We start from the raw sequence: 19632 nt of genomic DNA on the forward strand, positions 1-19632 counted from the left end.
CCTTCTACAAAAGCATCCCAGCTATTCACAAAGAGGAACACTGAGGGAGTGGGGAAACGGAGAGAAGAGGGGAAAACGCAAGGGCATGAGAGAGAAACAGATTGAAGAAGTGGAGCAGGGAAGAGCGAGGGGGAGGAGGGAGAAGAAAGACAGATAATAAGAAGCTCACAGCGACAGAGTGAGAAGACAGGAAGGAGAGGCAATTCAAGAAAGAGAGAGATACAAATAATGGAGAACAGGGGAATGAGGCCAGAGTTGTGAGAGACTGGCATATGAGGCTGTGTGTGTGACAGTGAGAAAACATCACTCACTATAACAGCTCCGGCCTGTGTGGTGCGTCCGACAACACACTGCCCTTGTGTGCAAACACCAAAGTGACCCTCAGCGCCATAGGACTTCACATATGTCCACACACACACACACACACACACACACACACACACACACACACACACACACACACACACACACACACACACACACACACACACACACACACACACACACACACACACACACACACACACACACACACACACACACACACACACACACACACACACACACACACACACACACACACACACACACACACACACACACACACACACACACACACACACACACACACACACACACACACACACACACACACACACACACACACACACACACACACACACACACACACACACACACACACACACACACACACACACACACACACACGTCTGTGCTCAATCCCCTCCGGATCATAAAAAAACACCCGTTGAAAAGCCATCGCCATGGCAGTGAGCATCAGTGTGTTCAGCAATGTTGCTCCCCATGACGAGCAGACACGGCACCAACTGTCGCTTCTTTCTTTTTAAATATTTACAAGACAGTAAGTCACAGCTTGACTCCTGAGAGGAATTATGATCACGGAAAAATGGAACGCACCAGTGGTTTTTGGGATGTGTTACGGCAGGTTCGTGAATCCCAGGTGGAACGGCCTGAGTCTGGGTGACAGTCACCTCACTGATTAGGGGGTGAAGGATTGTGGGAAGTATTGGGTCTAATGTAAGGCTTTCATGAACTCACAATATATCTTCCAAAGTTAAACTATATAAAAAAAAGTGTTCACCTTTCACAATAAGGATCTTGCTTGAAAAGGACTATATCCTAAGCTATATCAAAATGTTCATAAAGATAAGAATAAAATGCAGAGATCAAATGTCTGACCTAGATTCAATATACCCAATATCCTTAGCCATCTCTATTATATTACATTATTAACCTTGAAGTAAAAATGTATTCTAAATCTAGGCCTGAAGCAACTAACGACAAAACCACTTCTGCAGTAAATGTTGACAATAAAAATTAATGCAGCCTTCTTTTTGAGGTTACAGAGAACACAATATATCACCTTCACAACCCACATCATCATATTGTTAACATCGTATTGTTACAATTCTAGTTCAAAGGTGAGATACGAGGGTATACAAATATATGTATCCCTATAAAAAGACTAAGAGCTGCAATGGGCACAAGAGCTCAATTCTACTTTTGTCAGTTATCTCGCATCGAGCACATCGAGAAAACTAGCGGTCCTGATTCAAACGTGTTCTTAAAAAGCTGGTTTATATTCTACTTTTCATGAGCAAGTATTGTTTACTTTGAATACAATTTACAAAAAGCTTGCAGAGAGTGTAGCACCATCAAGCAGCAGGGGTCTTGTGGACCTTCAACGTCACTCCACATTTGCAGCAAAGCTTGCGAATTGATATCTTCAAAAAGAACTTCGTCCCCCTCACACGGCTCAATCGTATCCTCTCTCCCTGCTATTAAATGCTGCCACAAAAACAACATGTCTCCTTAGCTCAGTTTATTTTCTTCCCTTCTTTTTAACGAGCACTGTATTATAACTAGCACTCCTTACTGCCTGTAAAGTTGAAATCTCGTAATTGTTCATTTTATACAAGTCGCTTGAGTGTCAACTAAAATCCTGTGGAAATATACTAGGCTAAGAGAATAGAAAAACAGTGTTAATTAGAGCAACTGGCTAACTGCCTTTCCCCCGGAGAGAAGGTGTGTCCGGGCTATTTTTAAGCTCCAGTTGGGGGGCCGGTGGGGTCTTGTCTTCCAGGCCTGCCCTTGCCAGTAGAGCTTGTTCAGAGCTAGAAATAAAAACCTCGAAACGCTACTTTTTTAAGTGGTATGATCCTAATTAAAACCACATTTCATCCGAAGAGGTTTTGAAAATGAGAGCTCAGACGGGATTTAAGGCATAATAGATCTAAAGGTAATATACTCCATTTTCATAATGGGAAATTCTGTCGGAGAAAAAAAAGTGAATAACCTGCTCGTGTGGCAATTTCTTATTTTCAGTTTCAAATGAGAGATTCAAAGAAAGGGATTCTGATAGGAAATGGTATTGTGTTACAGTGGGTTAACGCTGTGGGTCATATCATGGATAGTACAAAGCCAGGTCAGACCTGTAATATTATGACATGGACTCCTACTAATTAAAAAGTGGACCGCATGTTTTGCACCCATCAAAGTGCAGATATGGGGGTTGTGTCCCACTGTTACAACCACTACTTTTCACCTGCCAGAGATAACGTTTAGGAGGCATGGTAAAACAAAGCAGGGGGGTTTATTGGTGGGAGTGTGTTGCTTCAAGGATCCTTGACATGAAATACGATCCAATTTAAGACCAAGATCATTGAGTTGAAGGTTTGTCGATACTACTTTAGAAACATTTATTGTAACTTTTAGAGTAAACAGTCAAATTAAGAAGCAAGGAATGTGCGCTGTAAGTATCTTTCCCAAATGATGTCACCTTGCAGTCCTTCAAGAATTTGACTATTTCTTTGTTGCCGGAGCAACAGCAGCCCCCACCTGTTACCCACCTGTGGACACAATCTTTGTATTTGTTGAGAAACACAAGCAGTGAAGAGGAGCCTCTGAGAAAGAGCTAACAGAGCGTAGTGGTTGATTGAGAAAAGTGCACATTTGTTTACAAGCCACACACCAGCAGAGTGTCCTTGGTCACTCAGCTCTGACATAAATAAAGAAAATGACTTCAGGGTTCCTGATTTGATTGTTTTGCTTCCACTGCAAATACACAGCTGGGTTATTAAAGAAAGCATTAGTGGAGACTTCTTAGAGAATATGTTCCTTGGAAGTGGAAGTGAGGTTGTCCTGCAGTGTTTTACAGGCCAACAAAAGAACCCATGCGAAGTGCATCTTACATAAGAATAAAGTAGGTCCATATGACCAAAAGGGCACGGGGAAAAACACAACATCAGCTGCACAGATAGCCAAGCCACTGTCTGCTCTGTCATCGCAGAGCAAAGGTCCTCACTTTCCTCATGCTAATCCTTCCCCCTCCCTCACATCACACACTGTTGCCCTCTGACACATATCCTCACACACCCATGTTGTCAATACTGTGTGGTCTCCGTCTCAGCTGCTATCTCCGGCACCTCTGAAAGACAGGTGCTGTTCACACTGCTTGTGTACTGACGGAAGACATCAGGATGCACGCTTCCTCCCGGGTTTCATTACTTTTGTATTTAGCAGACGGGGGGGGATGAAGAGAGTCGAGCAGAGGCATTTCCCCTAAGGCCCCTCTTGATACAGATTTCCCCCATCTCCGTGGAATAGTACTCCTCCGAGTCTATCTCTACAGCCCTATCAACCACAGCCTTAAGGGGGCATACACAGCCATCATAATATTGGATTCAGTAGATACAGAGTTGGATATAGCTAGCTGAGTAGCAGGAGGAAGAGAGGAGAGGGGACGAAGACGAGGAAGCGGCAAGGGAACATGTTAGTTTTGAGTATGATCGGAGTGCACTATTTCCAGTATACAGTATGCTGCATCATTTGGGAAGAGCCATGTCAAGTGATAGCAAAGGCTTGACTTCAGCTTCCTTGTTAGTCCAATCATTGTTCAATCCTGATGGCAAACGACAACATATAAAGAACTAGAATATGGGACGGAGTGTCGAGGCAGGGCAGGTTATTATGACTTGAACCCAATAAAACTCAATAGAACTCCTTAATCTATCGCTGAACTATCTTAAAATGATTTATCATGATGATTATCGGCTTCTCCTTCTTGTTGGCGTGAGCGATGAGTTGTCACAAAGAGAAAGAAAGAAAGCGTAAGGCTCTATAAATGGTTAATAGCTACTGTGGCTCCCTGAGGGGTTTATTAAAAGGGGTTATTGAATTTGAGCCAATATCAAACGATAAGGAAATACAATAAAAACAAGAGAAGGTAAAAACGTCTGCAAAGAAGGTTAGGCATTAAAGTCAGTCAACGGAGAAATAAGTGATAACTCGGAGCTGCCGCGATAAAGAGATAATTACACGGAGGGTTTTACCCAGAGCTTGTTGTTTAGTTGCTAAGCTACGCAGGTGCAAGTTTGCAAAAATAAAGCCCCGGAGTGTACAGAACTATATCTTGCAGGAAGAAGATAATTGCTTTTCATTTCGCGTTAATGACCCGAGGACTGTGAGGATTGAGGTCCATTTTTAGGAGATTTGTCTTGCAGCAGCATAGGTGTGCTTACCATATGTTTGAACATGCCTGCCCACTAAAAGCTCTCTGCATGAGCAACCCCTCCTTTCATCTTGATTCTCTTTGTGCTCCCATCTCCTCGTGCTAGCTCTACTCTCCGTCTGTATGGAGCCATGTGAGCAGGCGACCCTCTCAGCGCTCTCTATCCGGGCTTACCGTCCACGTGGCCTAGAGCGGATTACATTCTTGACATCACTGTGCCAGATGTGTATGACTAAAATAGCTGGAACAACTAGCCTTGCCACTAAGTGCAAACAATGCATTTAGCATCAAATTGTCATCGCATTTCTCCATTTATGCCTCGGATCATTAGGCAAAACACTCGCTTTGCCTAATAATCTCCCCGGTTTCCTTCGTCTCTCTTTGCTTGGAATCAGAGCTGCTGTCTTCATTACCTGGATCACAAGACTTCATCGCTTCCTTTCCCCCCCTTTTCCCATTCTTCCTCCTGCAGCGTCTGCTTCCAGCGAGCGGATATGGAGATCAGATATCCGATAGGCCGCCCACTGTAACATATACATTAGCATGATGAAATTGGCCATTGCCTGTCCCATTTATTAAAAGACTCTTTGCACTGGGAGGTCTACAGCCGGGAGGAGAGGGATAGGCTTTATTAGTGTGTGTGTGTGTGTGTGTGTGTGTGTGTGTGTGTGTGTGTGTGTGTGTGTGTGTGTGTGTGTGTGTGTGTGTGTGTCGCTGTTGTTGCCTAGCTTTACTACAGCAGAGAAGCTAATGAGGGTTGCAGGGGTGTTTCTGACACAGTGCTGGCTTCCTGTGGGGGATTGCAGGTGATGTGACGGAGAGAGAGCGTCTGTTGGGAAGCGATAGCTGGGCGGGAAAAATGTGGCGGTGGGCTCGGCTCTGTCGTTGGCTACACAGGAGATTTAAGGGCTTAGGCGATGGTTAGTCGGGGCTCAGTTTGTTTTGAACTATGGGCCTGTGTTTTCTGCGGGGCGCTTTATGTGGACGCCGACTCTTCCCCCCACTTTGTACTGCACTCTCAGCAGTCTAAAAGAGGAGGATTAGAGACGGGAGTGTGCCTCTCTCTGGTCGGCCGGAGAGCACAGACGCCTAATCTCTCGCGCTGACGAGAGGGGATTTGGAAGGAATGACCTGGACTCACTTCTCTCTCGCTCATACCCTGCCAGAGGTGGGAAAAGTACTCAAATATTGTACTTAAGTAAAAGGTACTAGAATGAAGGAATACTCTGTCACAAGTAAAAGTCCTGTATTCAAAATATTACTCAAGTTAAAGTATTTACTAATCTACTTAAAGTACCTAAAGTAAAAATACTCGATACAGATTGGCCCGTTTCAAAATAATATATATCATATGTTCTGATTATAAATATTTCGGCATTAAAGCAGGTCAAGGTGAAGCTAATTTGAATCACTGTATACTGTAAGGCTATCAATGTTTAATTGAAATCTGCAAAGTAACTAATTCAATTATTACATTTAGTGGAGTAAAAGTAAACGATTTACCCCTGACTTGTAGTGGAATAGAAGTACAAAGTAGCACAATTAAAATACTCGAATAAAGCACAAGTACCTCAAAATTGTACTTAAGTCCAGAACTTGTTGAGTGAAAACACATTGCCGCATCCTTCCTTCCTCCCGCCACTCCCTCTCCTTCATTTTCCTGCTGTATGACTCTCATCAGCATGCAGCACCACGCCGCCGCTCCTCAGGACCAGGCGGGCTGGCAGACTTGTCAATAAAAAGGGACAATAGTAACAGGGAACCTCGGCGAGGCCCCCAGCCCTGTCACTGACGTCTCTCTCAGCCCCACAGACTCCCTCACTTAATAAGCACGTAATTGTTGAGCAAGCAAAAGAGAAATTAGGGAAGCGAGGAGGGAGAGAGGTCAGAAGTGTAATAGAGAGATAGTGGAGTGATAGGAGACAGAGGTGAGGGAATCACAAGGACAGAGTGTTCCAGTGAACAAACAAAGACATAATATAGACATTTGGTCCTAAAGTGTGTGCTGCAGTAGAGTCAGCTGCATGAGAAGAGGAGAGGAAGCACACTGTGTCTAAATTGGAGGGACTGTGGGCGATATGCTGCTCAGTAGGAGCTGACATTGAGAGCAGGAGGGGGAAAGCAGTTTCAGGGACACTGTGGAAAATATCACATGCAGTCGCTACAAGGCAGCCATGAGTTGTGGCGGGGGCACGCGAGAGCAGGAGAGCAGCCAGAGAACTGCAGGACAGAGGAGGGGATCAAGGACAAGCAATGTTTCCATGATCTGCCAACATGAAATGATAGTAGGTGACAGATGTACTCGCTGAAAGAGAGGACGAAGTTGTTGACCCTACTATCGATACGATACCATGGGGTTGACTTTGATGCCGGAACTCATTTTAACATCTTTGGACTCGATACTACCAAACCACAGCAACAAAGTCAAGCAGCCACATTATACTCTGACATATCTGAGAGTAATGATGCCCCATTAGTCCAAAGATTTATGGACAAGATATTAATTGACAATTTGGGTACTTTCCTCCTTCAAGGAGATCATATTTTCAATTCTGACGGCATGATTATGGATAAATGACTGGCCCCGATTTACATGCAATTTTGGGAAATAACCAGGATATACCTATTGGTTAGGATTGCTGGATTTGCATGTGATGCATTCCGTGTTGCTAAATAATCTGAAACAAATCGTTTTCGACTAGGTAGTTTTGCAAAAACAGCGAAGTGTTGAATATTATGAGCAATAAAAAAACAATATGGCTTCTTTGTAGTGTCCTTGTGATTTCATGATAACTAATTAAAGCTCATGAAAAAACCAAAGTCTGGAGAAAAACCACCCAACCCTGGGAATGGGAACACCAAAATGCAGGTGAGTGCCGCATTGACCTTAGGGCTGAACGATTAATCGATTTTAAATCGAAATCGCGTTTTGAAATGATGCGATTATCAAATCGCAAAGCCTGCGATTTTTTTACTTGTTTTTTTTTTTTACTTTTTTTTGAAAACTTTTGTTTTGTTCTTGTGTGTCAGTCATCCATTCCACACCAATCAGAAGTGCTGTGCTCCACATGTACCAGCCATTGTTAACCAATCAGAAGTGGCCCATGATAGAAGGTAGTGTTGCACGGTGTACCGATACTTGATACTTGAAAGATACCCTGCCGTTAAAAACGGTACAATTCCTCCGTTTCATTAGTATCGGTACTTTAAGAATGACGGGGAAAAGTACTCCCGTGAAAAAAACGCCGTTTAATAAGAGCCGTGTGTGTTCAGCGCTCTGCTTCCACTCCTTGCACTGGTGCCTGCAGTCCCGCTCCTCTCAAGCACGTTCTAAGTCCCTCCCCTCTCTCTTGCACGCGGCCACGCGCTAGCTGCCAGAGCATGTGAGAAAACGAGAAGCATGGCTGCAAGTGGGAGTGCAACTGCCGCTGCGCCTCGGCTTGTTGACAAAAAAGACGCCAGAAGTCTGTGAACGGGCCGTTCAGGTGTTCAGAGCAGAGCTTCCTGTCGGAGCAGCAGAGCGTGATGTGCACTGAAAAGTTTTTCTGTCGCAATATTATCGTTGAGCAAACTTAACTAGCAATCTAGCATCACTATCTGCTAACGTTAGCTTTAGCCTTCGTTTTCTATTAGTTTTTTTCATAGGCTATAAACGGAGGTGGTATAAGTAGCCTATATATATCTTGTACTTGAGTAAAAGTAATAGTACCCAGGTCTTGTACTTGAGTTAAAGTAGAAGTACCAGAATGTAGGAACAATCCTGCAATCAAAATGTTCCTCAAATAAAAGTACAAAAGTATTATCATCAAAATATAGTTAAAGTAGCGACAGTAAAAGTAGAAGTGCTCAGGTCTTGTACTAGAAGCACCAGAGTGTAGGAATACTCTGTTACAGTAAAAGTACTGCATTCAAAATGTTCCTCAAGTAAAAGTATTAAAGTAGCGACAGTAAAAGTAGTCATTGTGCAGATTGGTCCATTTCAGAATAATATATATGATATGTTTTATAATGATTGATCATGAAAGTGTTCTCAAAGCTGGTAAATGTGCAGCTAGTTTGAATGACTTTGTAGACTGCAGGGTAGCTGGTGGATTTACTCCAGGTGGAACTAAAGTCTGATTTAACACTTGATTATATTTCACATCATTCATCCAGGTCTGTGAAGTAACTAAAGGGATTAAATACATGTAGTGGAGGAAAAGTACACCATTATTTCTGAACTGTAGTGGATTAGAAGTGCAAAGTAGCAAAAGAAACATTGAAATACTTAAATAAAGTACAAGTATCTCAAAATTGTACTTGAGTTTATGAATTTAGTTACTTTACACCAGTGGCTATAAAGATAGAAAGACTAAGCCTTGCACAGAGGCATGCAAATACATTTTCAAAATGCTCAACAGTGCTGCCAAAATGTTAAACTCACTGCTACACAATTAAAATAAATGCTTTTATATATATATATATATATATATATATATATATTCTTAGTAACACTGCTGCTTTAGTTGTTCTGACTGCTAAAATCATCTGTTATTCCTAATTTTAAAGCCGATATTCCGTGTTTCCCTTTTTTTAAGAAAAGTATCGAAAAAGAATCGGAATCGCAATTCTTGACTTGGTATCGGTATCGAAACCAAAATGTTGGTATCGTGACAACACTAATAGAAGGTGATCGACAGATTGATCCAATCACCTGCCAAGTATTTTTGAAATACTTTCCCAAATGGCTACCAATGGAGCTTTCCTAGATCTGAGTCAGGTTAGTAATGCTCCATCACATGTTTTACATCTATTACAGGGTGAATCTTAAACTGAAGCTTGACTTTAAAAGCAACCCAACGGAAGTTTCATGTAAATGTAGTTCTTTCACTCGTAGCTCGGGCTGCGGGGGTGCTAGAGACGGGAGCACGTTGATACGACCTTCCTAGCTGGAGATATGGCCGCATTTTACAATAAACTTCCGTTGGGTCGCTTAAAAACAAATATCGCAAATCGAATCGCAATATTTGTCTTAAAAATCGCAATTCAATTTTTTCCCAAAATCGTGCAGCCCTAATTGACCTAGGAAGTCTTCTGTTTTTGTGTGCCATTCTAGTTGTCAGGCAAAAACACATCATGTTGGCCGATTTCCCCAAAATCTGATTCTTTTTGTCAAGCCAGTGAAATTGCTTTTATCATTCACATTTTCCAATTCACATGCCCTATCGAGATGATGTTAACAAAACAAAAATCACTTTTTATCACCCTCGTACAAGGTTGAATTATAATTTCCCCTCAACCTGACACTGATTACCACTTGGAAGTAAGTTATGGAGGGCAGCTGAGTTTGACTGCGTGCGGTGCCACTCTCCTGTGACCACCCAAGCTGATTTTAAATGAATCTGCGCTCTGATTGCAGCGCTCCCTGCTCCTTCCTCCCCCCTGCAGACACCGAGCAGTGGAGCAGAGACGCAGCCCACGTGTCTGCATTAGCCTGCGAGGCTTGCGGCGATGCAAGGGAAGCCATCTTTACCAGGGGAAGATGATGGATGTAATGTAGATATGCTTATCTGTCATTAATCCTGGCTCTTCCCTCCCTTTGCTTCTCTTCTGGGGGAGGGCATCAGACTAGTGAGGAGTATAACTCTAGTGAGACATGCTGAGGCCGACAGCTAATCAGTCATGTCTCTACGGAGAGAAGACACAGACTTCACAGCAGGAGGATCCACCTCTAAGCCTCACTGCTACAATCCCTTTTTGTCAATCGATTGACCTTGCTCCCCCACCTCCTGTGTCTTTCCCTAAAGTGTGCAGCACAAGTCGGACCCCGCTGCTGCTTCCTTCTAGATCCCAAATCCAAACCAGCACGTCGACAGGCAGACAAATCCCCGCGCCCTCGCATGACTGGGCCGCCTGTCGGCTTCCGTGCTTCAATAATAGCGCAGTGGAGCTAAATAGGCTCCTGAAACATAAGGACGGGATGTGATGAACACTGAAGGCAGCGGTTAGAGGGTAGGTGGGGAATGGTAGGGGGTGGAGTCCGGTGAAGGCGGCTCATTGCTCAGAAGGCTCCATAATTAGCTGCAGAAGATCAAATGACTTTTAATGGGTTTGTCTGAAAACAGCAGACTATTTCAGATTTGCGCTCGGAGCGATATTCATATCTCATCAAACTAATGGAATCCTCCCGAGTGCTTGATTGGTTTTTATCTCAGATCATAATGGCTTATGGAGGTGCACAGCTGCAGCATCCCTGAGCTGCAACTTTGTTGAAAAAAGTCCTTCTATAATGTTAAATGGAAATGGCTGTAAGAAGGAATTCGCACATGAAGTCAAATGACATGGGTAGTCCTTCAGCTCCCGATCTGACAGCGCTTTCAAGGTTTGGTGCGCAACAGTTGTTGCTCTAGGATTCTGTTCCAACGGATGTTACAGTGCTAATGGCTTATATACATTCTCGGGATACATAATGGAAACCTCTACTGGTCATTAGTTTCAGAATTAATAAAAAAAAAAAAAAAAAAGATAAGGACACTAATATCAGGTTCATAGCTCAGCCATTGCCTGATCTGGGTGAAGGGAGGTCTGGTGCAGAATGCTGAATATGTTGCCTACCATTACAGTCCCTTGAGCATACAGAGCACACAAATACACACTCAATGTGATATGCGTGGGAAACATTACAGTGCAGAAAGTATTTATTTGAAAGATTAGTCAATCAACAGACAATAGCTGGTCATTTTGAGTTATTTATCAAGCAATAAAAGCCAAATATTAGCCGGTTACAGCTTCTTAATAGGGATGATCCGATCGCTCTGTCTGAAACCAGAGTCCAGTCTGCTCCGATTGGTTAGCTGGAACGCTCTGTTGTGATTGGTCAACCACTTAAAGATGTCCCACCCCTTAACCTATGACGTACAATGTGTTGGAGCACTAGCCAATAGAAGAGAGAGTGTTACATGTCACTATGTTACCGATGAAAACAAAGGATTCCAATTTTCAATTTTAGCCTTTGCAGACCATTTACATACAAACCTATATGAACACACTACAGGAAAGGGGAAAACAATAAAAGCAAAAAGCCCATTTAAAAACACGATACAGCAATAACTTCATCGATGTTGAAATAAAAATAACTTGCAACCCAACTGTCTGTTCTACTCTTTTGACTCTTGCAATGTTTCTGCATATTAAAACTGCATTCCTGAAGACGTACAGTATGTACAGTTGATGTAAGGGAAATGCAGACTGAGGCAGCATAGGGAGCTGCTGCATATGCTTATGTGAAATGATACAGTGTGTGTCACAGTCTGTTTGTATCTGTGAGCGTCCTTTATGTCCTGCTAGCATTCAAGCTACATTAATTTCGCCCACTCAGTCATCGGGGGCATTCTATTTTAGACCGAGGAAATGATGTCCGATTAATTCCAGCCGGGCTCTCACTCTCATTTACATTTTTGCCTTCTCCTTAAAGTATACAATGCACAAGCCTTCTTCCTGTTATTGCTTCCGAGGGATCTGAAGGCTCTTCATCATGCATCAACACCTCTCATTGAATGAATTACAGTGCATGGAGGTAAGAGCTGAAAGATGAGTAGGGCGTAGACTCAAAGGAAAATCTATTTTTTCCTCAGACGTTCAAGGTGAAACGCTAGCGTCTCCCTCCATCGAAGGTGAAGTCCCCTCCTTGATCGGTCTGTGTCCCAAGTGGACCCACTACAGAGCTGCTGTTTGTCCTTGGCCACCTTCTCCTTGAGAAAATGCTGTATCAGACAGGCTGCTAACAGGCCGTCACATTGCTTGAGTACCAGCGGCAGCAGCACAGGCCTCTCGCTGGGGGTAAATAGTTACAATCCACTACTTCTATCTCTTACGGCTATGACATTTTCATTTCCCCCTACTCTCTTGAGGGAAACAGGATGGACTTCATGCTTCTGTTGGCTCCAGTCTGGATGATACCATTTCCACTACAGGCAGGGGGGTAAACAGAGCAGGGATAAGAAGGAAGCTCGGTAAGAAAGGGAGGAAGCATGCTCTGTTTTCCCTGGCAGGGTGAGGCGTATTTGTGCAGCGTAGCTCAGCAAAACAGAGCACCATAACAGTCAGACAGCCTGCCAGCACCGCCTCCTTTCCCCATTCTCCTTAGCTATAAAACTATGGCAAGCTTTGATTATACCTGTGCATGCAGATAAGTAATGAGAAGGACTTCCAACTGCTCTCAAAATACCACAAAAACAGAAACGGTGGCTCTGACAGTCCTCAATCACGCCCCAGAGCACCCTTAGCATGACGCCAAGACACCAACAACAAAACTCCTTCCAGCGTGCATTCTAAAAACAAATCAGCACAGCCAGACACACAGACTCATCCAGCTCTCACACAGCAAAGGGACAAATAATTCAACAAAGTGCTACGAAAAAAACATATCAATTATAAGTGAAGATTGTGAAACTGGGTCTGATTCGAATGCTCTTGTACGACAAGGCGGATAAATCCAGTGGAAGATGGGTTCAAACACGAGTAGAAACAGCCATTGAGTCATTTATGCTCTTAGATGTTCTGCTGCAGGAAACAACGCCTGAGAGAGAATGGAGGATGGCAGCTACAAAATCAAAGTCAATTTAAACTGACTTTGATTTTGTAGCTGCCGTCCTCCATTCTCTTTGACTTTGTGCAGGGGAAAGAAACGCAGACAAATCAGAGCACAAGCTGCGCCGGAGCCTGCGTGTGACTCACTGATCTAACAAAAGGGAAAGCTACACACCTGAGTAAGAAAAGGGGGGGGACAGTAGACGGTCCATATGGAGCGACAGGGACTGAGGAAGAGACTTAAACAGAGGTGCAAGTGCAGTATAACTCAGATAGCACAGCAGATATTTTATTCATGGGAAGAAAAACCCAAGCAGCAAGAGTGACTCACTGAGCCACAGGGATGCACACAAGCACACTGAGAAGGGGGTGACAGGGTTTAACCCACCTACGTCGACTGTCTTCTCATTCTCAAACAGAAAGCACATTAAAAAATAAAGTCTGAAATACCAGGGCTCCTCTCAAAGGGATTAAAGGGGATGTTTTTGTACTGAATTTGTGTACAGTCCCTCTTTCGCGCTATAACAGGGAGGGAGCAGCACAATACAGCGAGCCGTTTGCACTTCGGGCTACGCATTCCTGGGCACTGTGGCATATAAACCGACAAAAGGAATTCTCATGCAGCCGTGCTGAGCCAAGCTATTGTCAACGAAAAAACACAGACTCAGGTGTAGTGGCGCTCACATTGGCTGCGCACACACAGGAGGATTGTGGAGGCTGGGCAGATTGGCCTACATATGGCGGGAGGCCTGGTGCAACTTTAGCACCGCGCAGTCACGAGTGTGTCGTTTTGAACCCACTCACTCCAAGTCCCAGCCGCCTAGGATCTCTCAGCGAGAAAAGACTGACTAAATATGTGATGAGCTTAGCTGCACGAGGATTCAGACACACACACATTGAATAGGCAGACACACGAAGATTTCCAGTTGCAAAAAAGAAGTAGGCAACTCCGGCTCACGTGCGATAATTAGAGCCTGGGAGACAAAGCCTAGCATCGTGAGAACAAGGCCCGCTTGATGAGGCCTCTCTATTTAAATCCCAGGGATGAGCCGAGAGTGTGTCGGTCGATGGAATCGCTCCAGCACACATGCAACGGCTTGGAAGGAAGAAACAGCCATGGCATTGAAAAGAAAGCGGAGAAACAGACGGAAGAAGGGCACAGTAGTGGGAAGGTGTCTTGAGGACATGAAGGCAATCAGAAAACCCTTCCTACACTGGGAAAAATGAACCGTTGACTTTAAATGTATTATATCAACAGATGACACATAATTGTATTAGGTTAGTTGAAAGCAATAATGCTAAGTTGGACATAATATTTCTTATTTAAACGTAATATTATTGCTTTCAACTAACCTAATACAATTATCGGTTGAGTCATTTTTTCACTATACTCTATAGACTTCAATATTGAGCGAACACCACTGATATTTTTTATTGAAAACATGTTCTCTCTGCAGGGCTTGGAAATGAAGGTTTGACTGAGAGAGTGGGGGTGTAAGTGTGTGTATTAGCAGCCGGAGAAAAAGGTAGGGCTCTGGGATTAGTACCTTTCCCTGCGCCGATCTATAAGCACCCAGTGTTTCTTGTCGCTAAGAGGATTCACAGGGATACGGGGCTGTCCCAACAATCGAAAGCGCGACTTTAGACACTAATCTACCATTTCAAGGGCGGGCGACGCTGATTCTAAGCTGATGGGGCACGTGCTGCTGCCTTCAACTTGATTGACACGGCACAACGTGGAAGTCAAAGAGACTATCTGTGCATCTAGAGGCGAGTGCAACAACCTCCACCACACACAACAATGAATTGAGAGATCATTATCAAACCCTAGTGCTTCTCCTTGTTGTTTTGGGGGGTTTTTCAGGCGTGAAAAGTTCTGTCTGTCGTTGCCCAGTATCTTGATCACCTCTGTATTGTAGCGACGCCCTGGGTTGTCCCGGCTATTCAGGGCCACACAAAAGGCCCTCATAGGGAATCATTCAGCCTTGCTAACGGACAGCCAGATAGCACCCGCCCCGACAATCACAGCCACCTCTGGGAATTCATTTTGCAATTGTTCACTATCAGCCCATATCCAGAGCAAATACACACAGTAGCTCACTTTAATATCAACGCTCGCCTTCAAGCACGCACCGCACAAACACAGACTTAAGATGATGAGAGAAACAACTCTGCTGCAAGAGGACTGAAACCAGAGACCAATAAGTGGCTCTAAAGTACATTGGGTGGGTTTGTTCTAGGGATCGACCGATATGGCTTTTTCAAGGCCGATACCGATATCGATTATTAGTAATCAAGGAGACCGATAACCGATATTTGGAGCCGATATACATTTGCAGTAAAATCCGAAAATCTTGGTGTCAAAATGTAGAATAACACAAACTCCAACACAACACAACTTCTTTGAAATGCATTTAAGCATATATTATGTTTAATTAACTTTTAAACATCTTACAACTGGTTTCCTCTCTGTGCCCTTTTCTTTAGTGCACTGCAGTCATCTGCAATGAGTTAGAGAGAGAGACAAGAAGTGGGGCTGCAGGCTGACATGCTTAATTTATTAGATCTGTCTATCTAGCATAAAATCCCAATAAGCTGCTAGCAACTGCAAAACACTAGTGCTAGCTAATGTTTTCTAAACTATTAAAAGTGAGGCTATTACAGTCGACCTAACGTTAGTCTAGTAGCCTCACTTCTAATATTTTGCTAAACATTTGCTAGATACATGTTGGCTAGCTAATGAGCTTCACATATCAACCTGAAAACCTGCTGTGGGGTTCTACCCTGCGCCATATTTCTGAATAACACCGCTGCTCACCATGGATGTTCCTCAAGTGAGTGACATTGAAATAAAACATTTGCTTTGGAGGGATATGAAATGTAGTGGTGAGCCAAGGCAAACACCTCTTGAAGCCATTGCATACTATAAAGCCTATGATACAGAGATGCTCAGCTGAGATGGGGGGGAACACAGCTGAAGAAACAAATGCTCACTATCTGGAAATCTCACAAGTATCCGACAAAAAGAAATGCGTTTAGTTTACACGGCTGAAGTAGCCGCAGAAGGCTTGCAAAAAGGAGAAACAAGAGGGCCGCTCTGGTCCAATGACACCTCGACAATCGCAGTGCACAAAGAGATGAGGAACAATGAGAGGAGAGGGAATAAACCATCCCTGACCACCAGCCCGCGTCTCGCAGCACAGAAATGTCTAACTCAGTCTGCACACACCAGCAGCTTCACTGACAACAACAATATCTGGCTGTCCAGTCGTGACATGGGTCGAAACAAATGAGAACTACACAGGACAGAGAAACAACACAGCATTGGTGTCTTGTTGGGAGAATGACACGTTGATGTTTAACTTGATGCTTGAATGAATTAGCACTTTGTGAATGTGTAACCCTTTAATAAGTTAAAAGGAATACTTCACCCACAAAGACCATTTGTTTCTCAATTGCTCAGCTCTGTGTGACCTTGAATTGGTGAAGAACATGTCTCATGCTTTAATGGTGAAGAAACATCCACAATCGAGTCAATTGAGGACACAAAAGTGTTTTAAACCGTTTTGCATACAGTCTAGCACTTGCAAAGGCGCACTGCTCGTCCATGCAGTGTGTTTGAAATGGCACGATTTGAGAGAAAATCCATGCCTTTGAGAAGCGTATACAACTAGATAAATGAGACTTGGATGACACGGCAACAAGTGCTGTCTGAGAGATGTAAACTGATGTTTTTTTGCCTTTAAATGGGCCCCAATTTACTCAACTTCAACAAGACTTTTCGTTTTCTTTTTTTGATTCATCGTCCAAGAACAGGCATTCAAGAACAACAACGTTTTCTTCAATAATTCAAAAATAACACAGGATGAGTTATCGATATACACATGGTAATTTTAAGTGAAGTTGTGCTAAGATGTCCGTATGTTAGATGTAACCTAAAAGAAAGTCTGCTTTGGATTTGTTTTTCTTTGATCCAGCTCAGTTGTGTTCATATTTGTGTTCTACCTTACAGGTGCTAATGGTTCTACTTTTCAACGTGAGCATCTAGGCCTCAGTTCCCTGTAGTTCATTTGGAGGCAAATGAGGCTGGTGCAAGAAAAAGGGAATATCCATATTCTATGCAAATACAAATGCCATATCAAACAAAGAAAGCCCTGTCCTGCAGGTCAGCCATTGACTAAAGCCACAGGAATCCTCAGCATGCGCCCTAAAGTCATGGCGCACAGCAGCCACCATACACTTCTCCATTTAATCTGGGTGACTGATCAGGAAAAAGCATTGATTTCATCAATCAATCATCTCAGGAGAGTCTGTCCAGTGTCGATCTGAACATCCGTGCAGCAGAGGCTCCCTGCAGATGGGACAGGTCCTTTTTTTTAGAGACTGTGCAGCTGCAGCATGGATTTGTTGACGACATAATAACCATTATTTCCCCCCCCCCCCCCCCAACACAATGGCAGCCAATACTGCCTCAAAATGGCCGAGGCTTTTGACGCAAATGCAGGAGAGGGAGAAACATTCCCTGATAAGCACTTTGCACAACAGTGGCAGGAAGAGACGTCTTGTTAAAGTGTTTTGTCATGGGTGCTTCAGCTGTGAGCAGGAACACTTGTGTTTACTCTCTGGGGGGTGGCAGTGGTGGTGGTGGTGGTGGTGGTGGTGGGGGGGGGGGGTTGTTTGCTCTGAAAATGGGTGCATTGTTACCCGATGACACACATGTCTGACACTGCAGGCATCAGGACAATAACTGGTGAGCCAGCAGGGAAATAGGACATCAGGTTAGAAAGGAGTGTGTATCTGACAAATGGTTCAAATTGTAATAAGGACTACAAATAAATCACAATTAAGTATAAAAAAGGGGTCGGCCTGCATCACAGGGGGGCCAACCTGTTGACGTAAAAAATATGAAAATGCATAAATAAAGAATGTCCTCCTCTTTGTTCCGAGTATAAATTATACACACACATGATGGACCCCACTGTAACACACAGCAGGAAGTATAGGCTCCAGTTGTGATCCAGTGCAGGAGTCCTATGTGTCCCCAAAGGCCTGACAAAGCGCCTGCTGTCTTTCATTTGATCTCTGCAGCAAACCCTGCTGTAATTCTTCCTAAAACACCTTCAGACCGCTCCACTCACATCAACAAACTGCAAATCAGAGCTGAAGAATGACCTGAAAGCAAGCCTAGTAATATTTAACTGCATCTCCGATATGATGCCAGCCTTAAGGAACACATTTGAACCCTTTGAACTATAAAGTAAAAGTATTATGTAAATAATTTCTTGAGTAACGGAAATCAATCTGATCCCTCAATATTATTTTACACTAGTGTGGGAAACATCAAGCGAGATAAAACTGTTATATTCACGAGCGTATGCCTCATGGGGATAAATCCAGGCCAAACAGATTTGCTTTTGAATGCAACACTGGCGTTTTGATCCGAGTCAGGATAGCCTGGCACAGAATGGATCAGAAAGATGTACATACCTCAATGTAGCCGGCCAGCGCTGGAACCACAATGCCCAAAAGAAGGACTGATATCGCGGGGACTGGACCCATCTTCCAGGATCTCCGCTTCGCTGCTGTAAATAACTTGTATCCTGAGAGCGGAGTGTGAGTTGACGTCCCGGGGAATACAGCGGGAACGCGTCCTGGTAATAATCTGATAATCTGTCCCGGAGAGCGGGACGGGTCCTGCTCCACTCGTTTTGTTACCCGAGCTCGACAGAAACGTTGTCTGACAGACTGAAGTCTTTGGGTCTCCTCTGGAACTGTGGGCTGAGAGTGTGTGGTGCCGCTGATATGGCTCTATGCCCCCTCCCTCTGCTGCTCCGTTGCCCCCTCCCTCCGCCGGATCCACCGCAGAGAGCCACCGCGCCCCCCGGCGGCAGGACCGATGTATTGACACAAGATTCAAGGCTTTTATTGTCATATGTAGCCTACATAGCTACAGTGAGTGTAGTTATGACAATTACATTCTTAGGTCACAGGCTCCTCCAACAGTGCAACACAATAACACAGATAACAGTGCAAGCAAATCAAATAACATAGAATATCATAGAAATTGTGCAGAATAGTCTATACAGGTAATTGGAACACACAAGGACTAATAATAATACTAATGCAAATATTTTATTAGTAGGCTAAAATATTTGCATTAGTATGAGCTCATACTAATGCAAAGGCTTTTATTAGTACTATTACTAGTAATACTGATGCAAAGGTTACTATTACTTATACTACTTCTACTATACTGCAAATACTACTACTACTACTACTACTACTACTACTACTACTACTACTACTACTACTACTACTACTACTACTAGGCTACTAATAATAATAATAACATAATGGTAAATAATACTAATACAAATACGAATAGGCATACTACTGCCACTACTATAATAATAATAATAATAATACAAATATGATATGGAATAGTTTAACACCAGTATAACCATAATTACAATAAGTGGTGAAAAGATTTAAGATACTTAAAGGTAGGGTAG

At 43.5% G+C, this 19632-nt stretch overlaps 1 protein-coding gene across 1 annotated transcript in view; it reads right to left on the reverse strand.

Annotated features, from left to right (window-relative positions):
- aplp2 (amyloid beta (A4) precursor-like protein 2) overlaps positions 1-18907 on the reverse strand; it is a 75588-nt gene extending 56681 nt beyond the window's left edge. Inside the window, exon 1 of the mRNA XM_034096654.1 lies at positions 18608-18907. Within this exon, the coding sequence (XP_033952545.1) occupies positions 18608-18679 (72 nt within the window). The 5' untranslated portion in view covers positions 18680-18907. The remainder of the gene's footprint in view (positions 1-18607) is intronic.
- Positions 18908-19632: the final 725 nt, after the last annotated feature.

The sequence above is a fragment of the Pseudochaenichthys georgianus genome, chromosome 13 (assembly GCF_902827115.2).
Source record: "Pseudochaenichthys georgianus chromosome 13, fPseGeo1.2, whole genome shotgun sequence".
In the NCBI taxonomy this organism is placed as follows: Eukaryota; Metazoa; Chordata; class Actinopteri; order Perciformes; family Channichthyidae; genus Pseudochaenichthys; species Pseudochaenichthys georgianus.